Source organism: Bufo gargarizans, chromosome 3, assembly GCF_014858855.1.
Source record: "Bufo gargarizans isolate SCDJY-AF-19 chromosome 3, ASM1485885v1, whole genome shotgun sequence".
Lineage (NCBI taxonomy): Eukaryota > Metazoa > Chordata > Amphibia > Anura > Bufonidae > Bufo > Bufo gargarizans.
The window spans coordinates 305,602,031-305,620,824 of NC_058082.1; the positions used below are offsets into that span (position 1 = coordinate 305,602,031).

Genomic DNA, 18,794 nt, shown 5'->3' on the forward strand with positions numbered 1-18,794 from the left:
TTCCTAACCAGAAAAATCCCTCCTACAATATGATTTCCATATATGCATATATGTACATGTATATTTACATTATGTATTATTTTTTTCTTACAGGTGTGTCTTTTTTAAGTACACAGTTTGCCAAACTACCTAAGGGGCTGATGCATTTAAATTTATCAAAAGCCTCAATATCACCTAAAGGTATGCATTGAGTAGATGTCACTTCTGTAACCTGCTGGATGCGTTTACTATCATTATAGACTTAATAGTGTTTGCAGGGTCATTTGTGCTGAGGGGTACTGAGAAATTAAAGAGGTTGTCTCATCATAACCGCTCATACCTATCACCTATAGGATATATGATCCATGGGGATCAGTTGGAAGAGAGCAAAATTATTTCAAAATACATACCCACCTTCAAATAGTAATGTAATTACATTTTGTATTCTCCTGTATTACTTTATACTAAAATTCATTTTAGAGTGATTCATTTTTGGTCTCATCTCAGATACTCTGTTATTCTCCATTGTAGCAAACAGCGGTTTAGCTCCATTCTGTTGTCCAACGTGGGACCTAGCTGTATTTTGCTGTACTCTTGATCGCCAAAAATTCTTTGCTGTCTAATAATGGATAATGGAAAATAGCTTGCCTTGTATGCTTCGTTCAAAGCCTTTTCGAGTCCTTTCTGGCATTTAACAGAAATAAATAGAATTTTATATACAGTGGTGTAACCAGATGCACAGATTTATTTTAGGAGCCTGTAGATAAACATCTCTCTGGTGTCTTAGACTCTGCTCAGCAAGTGGGCCGCACCTTAAGATTTATCTGAAGCCTCTTTCATTCCCACAGCTCCTCTTTCTTCAGGGATACCTGTAGACACAGGCTGTTAGTGTTGTAGCTATGGAGGTGGCCAGAGATTAAAGACACACTATGGCCCTGGTACCTAAGTACACTGAAAGATACTTCTGCTACATGAGTGAATAACTGAGCCAGGGGTCTGAGGGTTTTCTGGAGATTAAAGCTACTTTACAACTCTGAATATTAACCTACTGTACTTATAGCAGCCATGCCTTTTAGGAAACAAAATGAGCTGACTTTTAAGGAGCTGAAAAAGCAGGCCCTATTGACATTTTAGGAGCAATTTAGTGCCTTGTGGCATTGTAGCAACAAGGTTCTGCATGGAATCCTATTTTAAAAGTCAAGCAACTAATAAATATATTTATAACAAATTGCAAAGTGAGTGAACAAAGGGGAAATCTAAATCAAATCAATATTTGGTGTGACCACCACAGAAGGAACTTGGCAGGGAGATTTTTCCAAACATCTTGTAAAGTTAACCGCATTTTGTGAATGTAGGCTTGCTCAGATCCCTCAGTCTGTTCATGTAATCGCAGACCGACTCAATGTTGAGATCAGAGCTCTTTAGGAGCCATATTGTCACTTCCTGGACTAATTTTTTTTCATAAAGCTTAAGATGGTTCTTAATAACTGTAGCTGTATTTTTAGAGTTGTTATCCTGCTGCAGAATTAAATTGCAGCCAGTCAGGATTAATGATGTCCTCAATGCTGAGAAATACAGCCAGATACTTATTGTCACGGTGGGGAGTGGGGTAAACCCCCAGCCGTACAATGTCAATGATAAATAGGATGCCCCCAGGCCAGAAACCATGGCTAAGGGAGCGGGACACCTCCTGGCACATCCCTCGTCCTATCCCTGACCTCCTAACTGTATGAGCCAGCCTCATTGGTAGGGGGGCTCATACTCCGGAACCTGGGCCCTACTGACCCTAGCGATCCCTGGAAGAGTAAGGTCAGGGCCAGAGACGACCTGCTCTTCTAAGACACGGAATAGCAGGAGTCTCTGCAGGCCTAACAGCAAGGAGAGGAAGCCAAGAGGAACGGCAGGTAAGTAACTGATCTCAGTCTCACAGCAAGGATATATAAAGAGACAAGAGAACACACCATACTCACATCTTAACCCCATGCACACCATGAGGGCAGGAAAACAGCCTTAAAGGGAAAACACACACGTTGCCACCGGCGAAGACAGTGTCACGGCAACAACTCCATTCTGTGACACTTATGCATGATGCAATACCATCAGGGAGGCATATAGCTCCAAATTTATTCTGCAGCAGGACAATGACTCCAATCATACAGCCAATGCCTTTACGAACTTTCTTCAGAATAAAGAAAAACAAGGAGTGATGTGGAAGTGATGTTACAGTCCCCACAGAGCCCTGATAGCAACATCATTGAGTCTTGGATTACATGAAGAAATAAAGTGATTTCAAGCCTACATCCGCAGAAGATCTGTACTTAGTTCTCCAAGGTGTTTGGAGCAACCTCCCTTCAAGAACTGTGTACAAGAGTACCTAGAAGAACTGATGCTGTTTTGGAGGCAAAGGGTGTTCACATCAAATATTGATTTGATTTAGATTTTGCTTTTCTTTATTCACTTTGCATTTTGTTAATTGATAAAAATAAACTATTCACACCTCTATTTTTGAAAACATTCTTACTTTGCAGCATTTTTTCCACACCTGCATAAAACTATTGCACTGTATTGTGCAAATGTTAAACCCTGCTATACATTAATACCTATCTGTTTCTGTCTTTTCCCTCAATGTGTTAAATGCCATCTTTTCTTCATGTATTCCCAGGAGTGAATAGCCTGTCCCAGTCACTGAGTGCCACCCAGTTGATTGCAACCACCCTTACCCACCTTGATCTCTCAGGGAATATACTCCGTGGTGATGATCTTTCAGTATGTACAATACCTCACTTCGTGTTTTATGGGCACATTCTATTATAAGCCCATTGCTTTACACTGTTTTGCATGTTTTACATCTAATGTTCTCATCAGATTTGTTATCTAAATTGTAGATTATCTAAAAACATTCATTTTGTCACTTCTACAATATATACTTGCATCCATACCATGATGTTATCATTTGTTTACAGCCTTTATGAAGGCCTAGTGATGGCTAACCTCCGGCACTCCAGCTGTGGTGAAACTACGACTCCCAGAATGTTCCATTAATTTCTGTGGAGTTTTGAGAACAGCAAAGCAAGTGTGCATCTTGGGAGTTGTAGTTTTACCACAGCTGGAGTGTCGGAGGTTAGCTATCACCGTTCTAGAAAAAAAATTTTTTTAAAGTGATGCTTCCCTTTTGCGTGAGATTTGCCTTTATAGAGACAAGTTTACAGTCTTACATTTTTTTATCGATTTTTAATACAGTATGTGCGCGGTTCAGAACAATGTGTTGCTACAGGAAACCTTTAGTAAACTAATGTTGATGATCTTGTTATTTCTCTGTTTAGGGCTTTTAGTACATATTGGTTTTCAGTTGTTTACAGGCTGTGGTCTTATTAACTCATTAAAGTTTAAACTCTTCAGCTTAGTTCATGAATAGATGTAATACAGATCTTTGCTGTTGAAATTGCTAATTGTGCTACTTGGATCTTAGACTACTTTCACACTCGTGTTTTGGCTTTCCGTTTGTAAGACCTGTCATAGGCTCTCACAAGCGGTCCAAAACGGATCGGTTTTGCCCTAATGCATTCTGAATGGAAAAGGATCCGCTCAGAATGCATCAGTTTGTCTCAGTTCCGTCTCCATTCCGCTCTGGAGGCGGACACCAAAACACCGCCTGCAGCGTTTTGCTGTCCGCTTGACGAAACTGGGCCAAACTGATCCGTCCTGGCACACAATGTAAGTCAATGGGGACAGATCCGTTTTCTCTGACACAATCTGGCACAATAGAAAACGGATCTGTCTCCCATTGACTTACAATGGAGTTCATGACTGATCCGTCTTGGCTAGGTTACAGATAATACAAACGGATCCATTCATGACGGATTCATGCGGTTGTATTGTAACGGATCAGTTTTTTGCGGATCCGCCCAAAACGCGAGTGTGAAAGTAGCCTTAGTCAGTTTTGGGCCTCATGCATGTATTTTTGGTCCATGTCCTGTTCATTTCTTTAGGGCTGCAAAAATGTGGACAGCACATGGATGTCATCTGTGTGCTGTCCATATCTGTCCACTCATTTCGCAAGTTATAGAACATGTCCTATTCTTGTCCATTTTGCTGAAAAGAATAGGCATTTCTATAATGGGGACCGAAGAAAGTGGGGGCTATACAGGGCCAGTATCTATATTTTGTGGATCATGAGGCCTTAAAGGCTATGTACACCTTTTGAGGCAATTTTTCATTTGATTGCATTTCGCTCATTTTTGGCTGAAAATCATATTTTAATTTGGCCTTTATTAAAAAATATTGAGCTATTTTGTCACAAAGGGTTAACTGTTTTTCTAACGGTGTGATTGATACTTTCACTTGGTCATCTAATAACTCTTATCTCTAAACTACTAAGAGGTCACAAATACTTATTTAAGCCACATTCTTATCCGTAAGATAAGGATTCAGGTTTAATGAGTGTTTATAATGTCAGAGAGCAGAGATAAGGAGTCAGTCTGCTCCCTAGAAAACGTAAAAGACAGAAAATACACTGGCAGCTAGTCAGTGGCATGCCTAGGGTTTTTGACACCCAGGGCAGGTCCTTTCTCTGGCAACCCCCCCCCCCCCCCCCGCCCCCCCCCCCCCAATACTTAAAAAAAAAAAAATGTTACCCCCTCACAGTAGTATTGCCCTCATTATACAACATTTACAGTAGTTTTGTCCAGATATGTGCCCCCTTTTGTACAGTAGTGCCCCCTTAGGGTAGTTATGCTCACATGTGTGCCCCCTCACAGTATTTATGCCCTCACTGTACAACTTTCACAGTAGTTATACCGATATTGTGCCCCCTTAAAGTACTTATCCCTTCATTGTTTTATTGTGCCCCTTTCACACAGTAGTTATGCCCTATCTGTGCCCCCTTCACAATTGTAATGCCCTCCTCACAGTAGTTATGCCCTATCTGTGCCACTTTAACAGTAGTAGTGCCCTCTCTGTGCTCCCATAACAGTAGTTATGCCCTCTGTGCCCCTTCATAGTAGTAATGCACATTGTGCTCCCTTCACAGTAATAATGCCCACTCTGTGCCCCATAACAGTTATGCCCGCCCCTTCACAGTAGTAATTCCCATTGTGCCCCCTTCGTAGTAGTAATTCCCATTGTGCCCCCTTCATAGTAGTAATTCCCATTGTGCCACCTCCGTAGTAGTAATTCCCATTGTGCCACCTCCGTAGTAGTAATTCCCATTGTGCCCCCTTCGTAGTAGTAATGGCCTCTGTGCCCTCTTCATAGTAATAATGTCCATTGTGCCCTCTTCATAGTAATAATGCCCATTGTGCCCCCTTCATAGCAGTAATTCCATTGTACCCCCTTCATAGCAGTAATTCCATTATGCCCCCTTCATAGCAGTAATGCCCATTGTGCCCCCTTCACAGTAGGATTGCACATTGTGCCCCCTTCACAGTAGGATTGCACATTGTGCCCCCTTCACAGTAGGATTGCACATTGTGCCCCCTTCACAGTAGGATTGCACATTGTGCCCCCTTCACAGTAGGATTGCACATTGTGCCCCCTTCACAGTAGGATTGCACATTGTGCCCCCTTCACAGTAGGATTGCACATTGTGCCCCCTTCACAGTAGGATTGCACATTGTGCCCCCTGCACAGTAGAATTGCACACTGTGCCCCCTTCATAGCAGTAGTAATGCCCTCTGTGCCCCCTCTGTGTTAAAAACAAAAAACACAGTGACTTCTCACTTTGTCCCGTTCCTGAAGCTCACATCCCCCTGCAGGTGCAGATCGCTTTGCAGCACTGTGTGGGATGAGCTTAGGCAGATTCCTGGACTGCAGGCTCCTCCTACCCAGGTCAGCAGTGCGATCTGTGCGTGCAGGCTGCATGGTGGAGCAGGGCGAAGTCTCCTTGCTTCACCATTCAGTGTGGGAAAGAGGGCGCACGGGGAGCTGAGTGACAGGACTGCAGCTCCCTGCACTCCAGCAATAAGTGCTTCCATCTGTATTACTTTTCGGCTCTGGCACCCCTGTGACAGCGGGCACCCGGGGCGGACACTCCCCTTCCTTAGCATGCCACTGCAGCTAGTAGAGCGTGTCAGCTCCGTACACAAAAAAAAAGATTACATTTTGTTAATAAAGACCAATTGAAAAATGATTTTTAGCTCAAAATAAGTACAATGCAATAATAAAAAAAATTGTCCCCAGCCTTTAAATGCTTCATTTTTAAAGGGAGTCTGTCACCTCCATATGGCCATATACAGTGCTTACATGGCTCTGTAGCACACCTATACAGGATTGTAATGGTACCTTTGTCTTTTCTTTAGACTTGCACCAGCAGGAAAAACAAAGTTTAATTCATATGCAAATGAGCACTCGCAAGTGCCCAGGGGCGGCGTTCAGTGTGTAGGTGCCCAGCCTGCTCTGCCTTCTTTTCACTTTACTCCTCCCCAGCCTCTTCCTTTGCCCTATCGATGAGGCAAGAGACTTGGAGGGCGGGCAAAGGAAGAGGCTGGGGAGGAGTAAAGTGAAAAGAAGGCAGAGCAGGCTGGGCACCTACACACTGAACGCCGCCCCTGGGCACTTGCGAGTGCTCATTTGCATATGAATTAAACTTTGTTTTTCCTGCTGATGCAAGTCTAAAGACAAAGGTACTGTTACAATCCTGTATAGGTGTGCTACAGAGCCATGTAAGCACTGTATATGGCCATATGGAGGTGACAGACTCCCTTTAAGGGCTTGATCCCACTCTACACTATACGTACTCTATTCATACATCATATTTTAACTGTGTTCGCTTATAGTTTTGCCTTAAACTGTAAAAGCCTATAATTTATTTGTCTTTTATTTAGAAAATGTAGCTTTTTTATTACCTGTACTTTGTACATACTATATATATGTTCACATTCTTTATTTTTCTTTTCATTGTAGTGTTTGTATACTTTTTTGGCGCAGCCAAATGCCATAAAGTACTTGGATTTATCGAACACTGAGTGTTCAGCAGATGTGGTAATAATGATGTACTTTATAATTGCTTATATAATAGAGTATGACACCATATAGATTTCATAGTTGTATGGCATTTTCAGCTAGGCATATGGTATTTAATATATGTGTGTCTTTAGGGGTGTAACAAGGTTCCTGCTTCATCAGAACAGAATTGGTTTATGACTATGTTCTGTAGTTATTAGTAATGGCACCTCGCATCTGAGTAGAACTGGACCCCTTAAATGTTGGGCCACACGACAGCGCCCTTATAGTTATGTCCACATATTCCTTTATTTTTTTATTTTTTTCTGTAGATATTAATTGGCAGGATAAACAAAAAATGTTAAGAACTTTGTGAACGTATTCTAAGCAGACATGTCTGTTTTCCACCTGTATGCAGGTTGTGTGATGCATTGTGCATTACTCAACATTACTATGAATACACATTCTGTTCTAAACGCAGTAAAATTTTCTGACTTAGAAATACTTTCAGACTTCAAGTCTTAAGTATCAAAGTATTGTATGCGTAGCCTTCTAAATGGAATCTGTTAGCAAGGTTCGTGCCCACGGCTGGCATGTACAGCAATATACTGATAATACGTGTAATTGTAGCCAGAAAATAAAGCAAAAAAAAGTGTTTTATGTATTGCATTGATTTATGGACTACATTGTAATGACTACTGCTGTTCTTCCCTCAGGTATGTGGCGCTCTACTGCGTGGTTGCTTGCAGCACCTTACTACACTAAATCTTTCCAAGACATTCTTTCCCCACAGGTATAAATTCTATTCAACATACTTTTAATGTGAATTTCTACAAAAAATATTCTTCATAATACACATCTGACTAATGATATATGTTGTCAGTTTGAACCAGGGAGTGGTAAATATTTAATACAGTAGTCTGGGACCTCCTTATACTAAATAATATAAAACATAACTTTTATTCTGACCCTATAGGACCCGGCGAAGTGCGTTATGTCTATGAGGGTCTAGTAAGCAACAGGGTAATCTAGCACAGGTCCAGCAGGCTGGGGGTCACTCTGTTCAGGGTGGGAGCTCCGACGACAGCCACTTGAGGTGTTCCCCGCTAATAAGACTAGTATCTATAGGGTCAGAGTATCTAGGTAAATAGTGATATACCTTAAGCTGTCTATCCACTTAAAAACCGCCACGGATTTATTTGAGACACAATTGGCTATACCCAGCCAGAGCTATCTGAACCTTTAGGCCTCTTTCACACGGGCGTCATGGTTTTGGCCCGGATAAGATGCGGGTACGTTATGGGAAAATGCACGATTTTTTCCGCGCGAGTGCAAAACATTTTAATGCGTTTTGCAAGCGCGTGAGAAAAATCTGCATATTTGCTACCCGAACTACTTTACAGAAGTTCGGGTTTGGGTTAGGTGTTGTGTAGATTGTATTTTTTTCACTTATAACATGGTTATAAGGGAAAATAATAGCATTCCTAATACAGAATGCATAGTACAATAGCGCTGGAGGGGTTAAAAAAAAATATAAAAAATAATTTAACTCACCTTAATCCACTTGTTCGCGCAGCCCAGCTTCTCTTCTGTCCTCTTCTTTGCTGTGCAGTAGGAATAGGACCTTTGATGATGTCACTGCGCTCATCACATGGTCCATCACATGATCCATCACCATGGTGATGAATCATGTGATGGACCATGTGATGAGCGCAGTGACATCACCACAGGTCCTTTACCCAGGTCCTGAAGACGAAAGAGAAGCTGGGCTGCGCGAACAAGTGAATTAGGGTACTTTCACACTTGCGTTTTTCTTTTCCGGCATAGAGTTCCGTCACAGGGGCTCTATACCGGAAAAAAACTGATCAGTTTTATCCCCATGCATTCTGAATGGAGAGTAATCCGTTCAGTTTGCATCAGGATGTCTTCAGTTCAGTCGTTTTGACTGATCAGGCAAAAAAGAAAACCGCAGCATGCTACGGTTTTCTCTCCGGCCCAAAAAACTGGATACATGCCTGAACGCCGGATCCGGCATTTTTTCCCATAGGAATGTATTAGCGCCGGATCCGGCATTCAGAATACCGGAATGCCGGATCCGTCGTTCCGGCATGCGCATGCGCAGATCGGCAAAAATGTGAAAAAATGTACAAGACGGATCCGTCTGTCCGCATGACAAGCGGAGAGACGGATCCGTCCTTGCAATGCATTTGTGAGACGGATCCGCATCCCGATTCGTCTCACAAATGCTTTCAGTCAGCAGCAGATCGGCGGATCCGGCGGTCAGTTCCGATGACGGAACTGCCCGCCGGATCACACTGCCGCAAGTGTGAAAGTAGCCTTAAGGAGAGTTAAATTAATTTTATTTATTTTTTTAATCTCTCCAGCCCTATTGTACTAAGCATTCTGTATTAAGAATGCTAATATTTTTCCTTATAACCATGTTATAAGGGAAAAATAATAATGATCGGGTTCCCAATCGTCTCCTAGCAACCGTGCGTGAAAATCGCACCGCATCCGCACTTGCTTGCCTTAGGCCTCTTTCACAATTGCTTGACGGATTGGCTGCGGATGTGATCAGGGTGTGTTCAGTGAAACTCGCATCATTTTGCAAGCAAGTTAAGTCAGTTTGCGATTGCGTTCAGTTTTTTCCACGTGGGTGCAATGCGTTTTGATACGTTTTTCACATGCGTGATAAAAACCTGAAGGTTTACAAACAACATCTCTTAGCAACCATCAGTGAAAAATGCATTACATCCAGACTTGCTTGCGGATTAAATCGATGAATCGTTTCAGCCCTAGTTGACATAGGATATGGTCTCTGTTGACCCAAGAGTTCAGACTGCTGGAACCAAGGATGGTGACACAGAGTGCCGAATATATTTCTAGAGAATTAGTGTCAACATTCACAGCCTATAGAAATTAGATCCCATATTGGTTTTCAGTGGTTGCAGGATTAACCTCACTCACATTTTTAACTCTCCCACCCTTTTTAGATTAGTGGGTGTTTTTGGCAAACTTGCCTTCAGTTTCATTGAACAATTGTCCGATTAAAAATAATGCTTCTTTTTGTGATCTACAGGAAAGGAAAAGAAGTGTCGCCATCTTTTAAACAGTTCTTTAGCCTCTCTCTTGCTTTAACACACATCAACTTTTCAGGAACTAAGCTCGCCCCTGAGCCTCTGAAGTAAGTATTTTTTTTTTTATAAATCCGCATTCCACTGGTGTTCATGCCCTTCAGATTGTGAGAACAAGCCCATATATTATAGTTAACAATAAATACACCAATATTATGGCCAAAAATAGAGGGGGTGTACTTCCAAAAATCAAGATCATTAAATCAAAGACCAAAAAGGAAGCTAAAATATAACTTATAATGAATGCATAAATGATCTGGGTAATACCGGCTATCAAAAAAGACAAAAAAACATTAACGCCAAGCATTAGAATCAGATATTGGAACTGCAGGGCACCTGAAGTCCTATAGCATATAGGGGTTTCTAGGGATAGTTGTTCCCGTCCTATCTGCATTGAGCCTCTTTCACAGTCACTTATAGTCCTCTACGACCCTGTCGGACTAGAAAACCACATTTCGGGGTTTCTTGAGGGATACCTGATCGTCCTCAACTGCAGCACTTCAAACTGGTAAGACTGTTCCTTTTTTATTACGTATCTTGCCTGTACATGCTATAGGACTTCAGGTGCCCTGCAGTTCCAATATCTGTTTCTAATACTTGGCGTTTTTGTTTTGTCTTTTTTGATAGCCGGTATTACCCAGATATTTTATTATACTTAACACTCAAAAACACAAAGAAAAAAATTGGAAATGCAGGATATATGGCTCATGCGGGGGTTAAATTTAAACATCCACATAGCATAAAAACTCTTCAGAACGAGGGCCATCATATTGCAATACTCTTGAACTCTAAATGGGAGAAAAAGAGTTTGGACATATTTTTGTATTAGTTACATGGTTTATGTGCTGTTGACAACCCCTTTTGTTAAGGCCCTTTTATTTAGGCCAGAGATCAGGAATGCACGTTTGTTTAACCATTGGTTCAGCTGATTATCAGCCCAGCTTAACCCCTCACTGATCAGATAAACTGATTGGATATTTTTATGCGGCCAAATAAAAAATGTTTTGTCGGCAGCACATCTCCTCAAGTACATACTGAATGGTGGGCGACAGATTGTAGGAGCAATTGTTTGCCCTGCATGTAGTTTGCATCGGCCAATGTAAATGACTTTTAAGCAAGCACCAATTGACTTGTTTTATCAGTATTGCCATATACAGTAAAAGGACCCACCACGAAATAAGCTGATAAAAGGATATTCAACTACTAGAACCCTTAGGGCCCATTCACACAGCATATTTTGCTGCCAGAGTTTTGGCAGGGATTCCTCTTCAAGGAGGGACATGCACCTTCTTGGCATGGTGTCTAGATCAACGCCAGTGGATACCATGGCAGGTGTCTGCTCACGATTTAGCTCTAATCTACGGGGCTAAACCAAAAGTGGGTCTGCGTCATTCAGAGGCTAAATTCGCCATGTGAGCGGGTCCTTATGGGTGAGCTTTAATCTGCAAGGGAAACCTGGAAACAGGGGTTCAGTGCCACCACAATAGGGGAAATGGAAATACTGCAGAGTACCCATAAAATCAGCAGGCCAGGACTGGCCAACCTGCGGCTCTCCAGCTGTTGTAAAACTACAATTCCCACAATGCCCTGCTGTAGGCTGATAGCTGTAGGTAGTCTTTGCATGCTGGGAGTTGTAGTTTTGCAACATCTGGAGAGCCGTAGGTTTGCCATCCCTGCAGTAGGCTGTCCATTGAACAGAGAGAGGGGAGTTCTTTGTAGCTGCCCTTTCCTCTAGCTGATTAAAGGGGTTGTCTCACTTCAGTAAATGGCATTTATCATGTAGAGAAAGTTAATACAAACCACTTACTAATGTTTTGTTATTATCCATATTGCTCCCTTTGCTGGCTGGATTCAATTTTCCATCGCATTATGGTTACAACCACCCTGCAATCCAGCAGCGGTGACCGTGCTTGCACGCTATAGGAAAAAGCACCAGCCTATGTACGCTCCTGTGGTCCCTGCCACCAGAGAGGCTGGCCCTTTTTCTATAGTGAGCAAGCACGGCCACCACTACTGGATTGCAGGGTGGTCATAACCATGGAAACGAGCAGTGCATAATGCGATGGAAAAATGAATCAAGCCTTAGCGAAGTAGGCAAGATGGACAATCGCAATAGATTAGTATGTGGCTTGTATTAACTTTCTTTGTATTAAGCGAGACAACCCCTTTAAGCTCCAGCATGAGGGGCTCCCATTTAGATAATACCCAAACAGGGTTTCCTAAACTAAACAACCCCTTTTAGAGAGTAGGTGTTGTAGCTTTTTGTTTTGGATCCATTTTATTTTACTGTACAGATTAAAATTATTTGACTGATCTGTGACCGTTCCATTATGTTTCGTATTTGAATGAAGTCTGTGCACTTATGTTAAATGGGTTATTCCACAAAATACACTTCTCCTCAGGAGGCGAGATTCTATATCCCATTGCAGAGATTGGTGGGGTCCGACTGATTATTCAGTTATCGCTTATCCTGTAGCTAGGTGATAGTTTTTCCTGTGGGAGGGCCGCTTTAGCGGGAATTATGACAAATATGCTAAGTTTACCAGGCTGTCAGCATTTTCATTATATTAGTGGCTGTTGTGTTTTTTTTGTATTTATGATGTTTCATGGTATATAATGAGTTTCCACTGTTCGAGGTAAAGCAGCTGTCTCAAGCAGCCTAGCCATTTGTCATTCTTCACATTCTTGCTTTAGGCAGAACTGCCCAAGCTTTGTATTATAGCAGAAGAACATTTTAGAGAAGGAGAGACCATTATACTAGACAGGATGAAATTATTATAGGTGTGCTCATTTGCATAACATGCAGAAGGTGTACGCCACAATATTTAGCCAGAAGGTATGGTATTTTGTTTGTTGTGACAGAAGAAAGTGGTGACAAATGTACCTCTCCGAACGCAGAGCAGTGCCTGATCTCCTTCACACATATAGAAGTAACGGTTTCTTGAGTTATTGTAAAGGTGGTTGGTTAAGAAGTGGCAATGCAGCATTTTTCTGGATTTTCTGTCCCTTGCCCTATTGACAACCCCCTCCCCAGCCTTATATGACTGGGTATAATAAAATGCAAGCTCCTTCGATTTGGCATCCTTTTAGGGCTCTTTCACACTTGCGTTGTCCGGATCCGGCGTGTACTCCACTTGCCGGAATTACAGGCCGGATCCGGAAAAACGCAAGTGAACTGAAAGCATTTGAAGACGGATCCGTCTTCAAAATGCGTTCAGTGTTACTATGGCAGCCAGGACGCTATTCAAGTCCTGGTTGCCATAGTAGTTGTAGTGGGGAGCGGGGGAGCAGTATACTTACCGTCCATACGGCTCCCGGGGTGCTCCAGAATGACGTCAGAGCGCCCCATGCGCATGGATGACGTGCCATGCAATCACGTCATCCATGCGCGTGGGGCGCCCTGACGTCACTCTGGAGCGCCCCGGGAGCCGCACGGACGGTAAGTATGCTGCTGCCCCGCTCCCCACTACACTTTACCATGGCAAACAGGACTTTAGCGTCCTGGCGGCCATGGTAACCATTCAGAAAAAGCTAAACGTCGGATCCAGCAATGCGCCGAAACGACGTTTAGCTCAAGGCCGGATCCGGATCAATGCCTTTCAATGGGCATTAATTCCGGATCCGGCCTTGCGGCAAGTGTTCAGGATTTTTGGCCGGAGCAAAAAGCGCAGCATGCTGCGGTATTTTCTCCGGCCAAAAAACTTTCCGGTCCTGAACTGAAGACATCCTGATGCATCCTGAACGGATTTCTCTCCATTCAGAATGCATGGGGATAATCCTGATCAGGATTCTTCCGGCATAGAGCCCCAACGGCGGAACTCGATGCCAGAAGAAAAGAACGCAAGTGTGAAAGAGCCCTTAGGAGCACCTGATGCTCTCCAAAAGAGAAACAATGTAACATATTGTAATTTGATGCCTTTTAATGGCTAACTAAAATAAATAATATTATAAAGGCAAACTTTCGGGACTCTGAGGTCCTTACTAGCCTGAAGAAGGGACCTCAGAGTATCAAAAGCTTGCTTTATAACATCATTTTTTATTTTTTTTCGTTAAAGGGAACCTGTCACCTCCCAAGCCGCCTGCAGTATTTGCATGTAGCCAGCAGTGTGTTTCTGATGATGCCTTTCTTCCTGAAGGCCGATGCAGCAAAAGTACTGAAAACTTTATCCCCTGTCTCCACACATGCTTGAAGTCACGGGGAGAGCGGTAACCGCGCTCCCTTCCCTGCCCCTTCACTGTGACAGACAGCCGGCTGTTCGGTAAAGGCAGCCGAACTCTCGTGCATAAGCGCCGTCAGTTACAGCGAAGGGGCAGGGAAGGGGTCGCGGTTACCGTTGCCTCCTTGACTTCAAGCATGTGTGGAGAAGCGCACCGGACAGGGGATAAAACAACGTTTTCAGTACTTTTGCTGCATCGGCCTTCAGGAAGAAAGGCATCATCAGAAACACACTGCTGGCTACACGCAAATACTGCTGGCGGCTTGGGATGGTTTTGGGAGGTGACAGGTTTCCTTTAACCATTTAAAGGTATCAAATTACAATATTTTATGCAGAGTGCGATTGCATTTGTGTTTTTGCGTTTGTATCTGTATTTCGCCATAGCAATCTGCACCTGCATGGGGTTGTGCGGGCTGAACCCCCCACATTTTTCTTTTTGTAGTATATATTGGAGGCATGGCGATCTCCAAGCAGTCATGCACACCTGACCAGTTAGTCTGCCCTGGAGGCTGGTTTTAAAGTCAGTATAAAACGGAGTCTTCTTATATAGCACCTACCAGTAACCATTAGGCTCCAGGAGAAGTACATAGTGGGCTCAGCATGCATGTTGGTACTTGCAGCCCTGGATCCAATGAAAGCTGTAATGGCACCGGACGGGTTTAAAAGCAGAGTGTGCTTGGCGTGCATGCTGTACCTGCGCTCCCTGGACTTTGTGTGGCTGTCATGGCCCATAACCGGTAGAAACTAGTGTTAGGGACCACTCATGAAGGTGACCTTGACGTGGTGAGTGGCTTATTACGCTTTGGCCAAAATGTACACCAATGCCTTTTTCAACGTACAGCATACAGGCAGGGCAGAGTGCTGGTTGCAGAGTGCGATTGCATTTGTGTTTTTGCGTTTGTTTTTGCTTTTGTGTTTTTTTTTGCGTTTGTATCTGTATTTCGCCATAGCAATGTGCACCTGCATACAGGGTTGTGCGGGCTGAACCCCCCACATTTTTTTCTTACAATATTTTAGATTCTTTCTCTTTTGGAGAGCATCAAGACTTCTCACTACTGGCTAACACGGTACCAAACCTTTTTCTTTAGGAGCCCTTTCATTGGACACTTTTTTGGGTTGAATGTGACAAACCTAATATTGCTGTAGTCTTACTGGACCTAAATCATTTAGTTGGTTACCATTTGTGGTTTTCTGAGCTTGCTGGGTTCACTGCAGACATTCTATGTCCTGGAGGTGTTTTGTAGTGATGTTGGGCATGAGAAAAACAGGCAGTGAAATCCCGAGAGCCCATCCTTCCTGTTTTATGTAGTCTGTGGTTATAAGAAATGTATCAGAAGACCATCAGACCATTCCATTTAACCAGTGGATGCTGCTGGCTGGGTGAGGCAGACCTCAAGATTACTTCATGTCGATTAATGGCTTTTATTTTACAACTGGATCCACTGAATTTCCGCCTTACTTTACAGCTGCATTGATCCCAGTGCATAATAAAGACTAACATAAAATGTGAGAGCTGCAGCTCCTCCTTTTGATGGTATAGCACTCTATTATCCGGATTTGCTGTCTAGAATGGGCTTTCTTTAATCAGCGTTACTTCATTTAGTTCCGTATTACAGTTAGAAAATATGCAATGCAGAGTCCTCATGCAAATAAAATATAGTGGGAGAAAAACTGAGTTCATATATACCACACAAGTCCACATTCAAACCTGAAATGAAAAAACCTCAGGAGTTCGCCAACCAACTTTCGCATGCAAGTATTCGGATTTATATACTATATAATTTCCATCCCCCTATACAAACTGTAATAATAATTAAAAATGATACATTTGTTAACCTAATATAATGCATTAACTAAGGCTCCTTTGGACAGGTATAATATGGGAACTTTTTTTGCTTCCAAATTATAGATGCAACACATGACCCTTCTATAGATCCTAAGAAAATGGGTCACAGCCAGTGTTCCCTCCAAGCTGTGCACTCTGGAAAGGAGAGGGTTAAAACCGCATACTAACTGAATTGTCGAGCCCAATAAAAGCTTTATCTGCTGCAGAGATTAACATTTTTAACTGTTTCAATTCTGGAGAACACCCCTTTGAGAGGAACAGTGCTTACAGCGCCATAACTTTGGTTCTGATGAACCGCAAGAGATCCAGGTGTTGCATCCATAATATAGGCACAAAAAATAATAATTATGAATTACATCCTTTCGGAATAGTGTTTTTTTTATTTTTTTTTATATTTTTTAACAAATGAGCAGAAATGTCTTTTCTGACTGTTGAAAATCTTTTCCATCTGCCAGAAATATATTAGATTCCAAAGTAGTGATAATCACTATCGCTGTTACTGTGGGGTGTATTTGGTATCACTGGAGAAGCAATCTGTATATTTTACTCTATAGATTGGACAGGATCGGGACAGTGTTAGGTGAAAACCTTACTGATTATATGTTTATGGGGTATTTAGTGCAGCATATTGGTGCTGTTTTCCAGGTGCTCGTAACCATGTAGGTTATGGCTTCAATAAACAGCCTGTTTAGGTGCAGAGGGGCGATTAGCAAGCCCTCATCTACAGACTTGTCTCCCCCCCCCCCCCATATGTGACAGTCAGAGAACACGCATGCTCTCTGATTGATGGGGGAAGGGGTTTGGTAACATACGCTGTGTCCTTTCTCTTCCCCTGCAGCCTGTCGGCACATCTTCACTGCCCTCCTCCTTAAGGCTGGCTGATATCACCGCTATCCCTGACAATATAAGCTTTAAAATAAAACTAAGATCAGTGCTAGCTGCCCTACATCCAGAGAAACAGCCTTTTGAAATTAGGGTGGGTAGTGAGAGCTCCTGGTCAGGGGCGGATTAAGTGCATGATAGGCCCAGGGCTGTCTACCCAACTCGGGCCCCTCCCTCCATTTTAGTTAAAAAAATAAATAAAAAATCTGTATGAAGAGGCAGGGGTGCTTCGTGAGCGCCACAGTCTCTTCCTAGGCCATATAACATCACATTCATCGTTCACGTGGTCTAGGTGCAGCTCTGTCCCATGTGAGTGATTGGGGCTGAGCTGCAATACCAAGCACAGTGCTATCGAATGGACAGCACTGAGCAAAGAGGCTGCGGCGCTCACTGGAACATATTGGTCTCCTCAAACAGCTGATTGGCGGGGGTGCAAGGAGTCGGACCCCCACCATCTCATAACTCTCTGTACAGATCTCATATATGTTACCTGCAGTCCTATGTAACACCCCACATAACACAGTGAGTTATTGTGTTATGTGGGGTGTTACATAGGACTGCATGGAACATCTACTACATTATCTGTTCACAGAAATGTATCACTGCTATCTGGGCTGCTACAAATTTGCCAAATTTAAAATACATATGATTATAATAAAAACGACTTTGAGGAGAATACAGCACCACATAGCTCTTACATCCAGGGACATCTCCTGTCATGTAGACCTTCTTTTTTTTTTCTCTTCTCCTGCGTATGAGGAGAACACCACCATGACAAATTCTTTCAGCCGCATGTCGTCTCTACAGAGTTTGTTACACAGACACGTTAGATTTCTAAAAAATTTTCATCAACCTCCCCATCCTGGTGTCCCAACAATGTCATCCTGTTGCCACTCCCAATACTGTGCCTGTTGTGCTCCAGTAGACATAATTGGGGTCATAATTGAATCCAATCTGTGGATATGCTATAGATCTTCCATAAATGTCCAGATGGGACAACCCCTTTAAGCACGATAGCCACTGTTTGTAACCATTCATCTGTGGTTAATATATCGGGATCCTAAGGGCTCGTTCACACAATGTTTTTGGGTGCTGTTTTTTTTTTTGCGCCAAAAAACGCCTCTAACAAGCCTACCATTCATTTCAATGGGAGGCTGAACTTTGGAAAAAAAAAAAAAACTGCGTGGTTAAAAAAAAAAAAAAGCCTCAAACTCTATCACAGGGTTGAATCTGCGCTGATTCTCCCATTGAAATGAGTGAGAAGCTAAAAAAAACATGCCAGTGAGGTCTGATTTGATTACAATCGCAGGTTCCGATTCTGATTTGTAATCAAATCAGACCTCACTAACTTTTCTCATTACGGTCACCGCAGCAGACCGTGGCAGTGAACCTTGCAGCGATCCTCTGTATGAAACTAATATTTCAGTGAATCAGGGAGCGCGGGTGAGCTTGTATAAAATTCTAAAAAAACATGCCAAAGACCGAACTGATTTTTTTCAGAGTGTATTATTTGCCATATACACCAGTGTGAGTTCACATCACATTTTTTGAATTTTATATTTTGGTTTAACAAAAGCTCTTTTAAAAAAAAAATTAAAATGTGCTAATTTAAAAGAGTATTTTTCATCTTGGTCTTAATCCTATTTAATAGCACAACAAAAAGGCATAACACCCATAGATGTTTAGAACACAATTAAATGTTCACACATAATTAAATTTGTAGTTGGCTTATTTGCATAATCATTTTATCCCCATGGAAATTGCACAGCAAAATGACCATTGAAATTATAACGATTA

General features: G+C 42.5%; 1 protein-coding gene across 1 annotated transcript in view; it reads left to right on the forward strand.

Moving 5' to 3' along the window:
* Window positions 1-18,794, forward strand: part of LOC122932349 (F-actin-uncapping protein LRRC16A-like) — a 299,289-nt gene that overhangs the window by 155,802 nt on the left and 124,693 nt on the right. Inside the window, 5 exon segments of the mRNA XM_044286714.1 lie at window positions 94-180; window positions 2,642-2,745; window positions 6,880-6,957; window positions 7,635-7,711; window positions 9,998-10,102. Of these exon segments, the coding sequence (XP_044142649.1) occupies window positions 94-180; window positions 2,642-2,745; window positions 6,880-6,957; window positions 7,635-7,711; window positions 9,998-10,102 (451 nt within the window).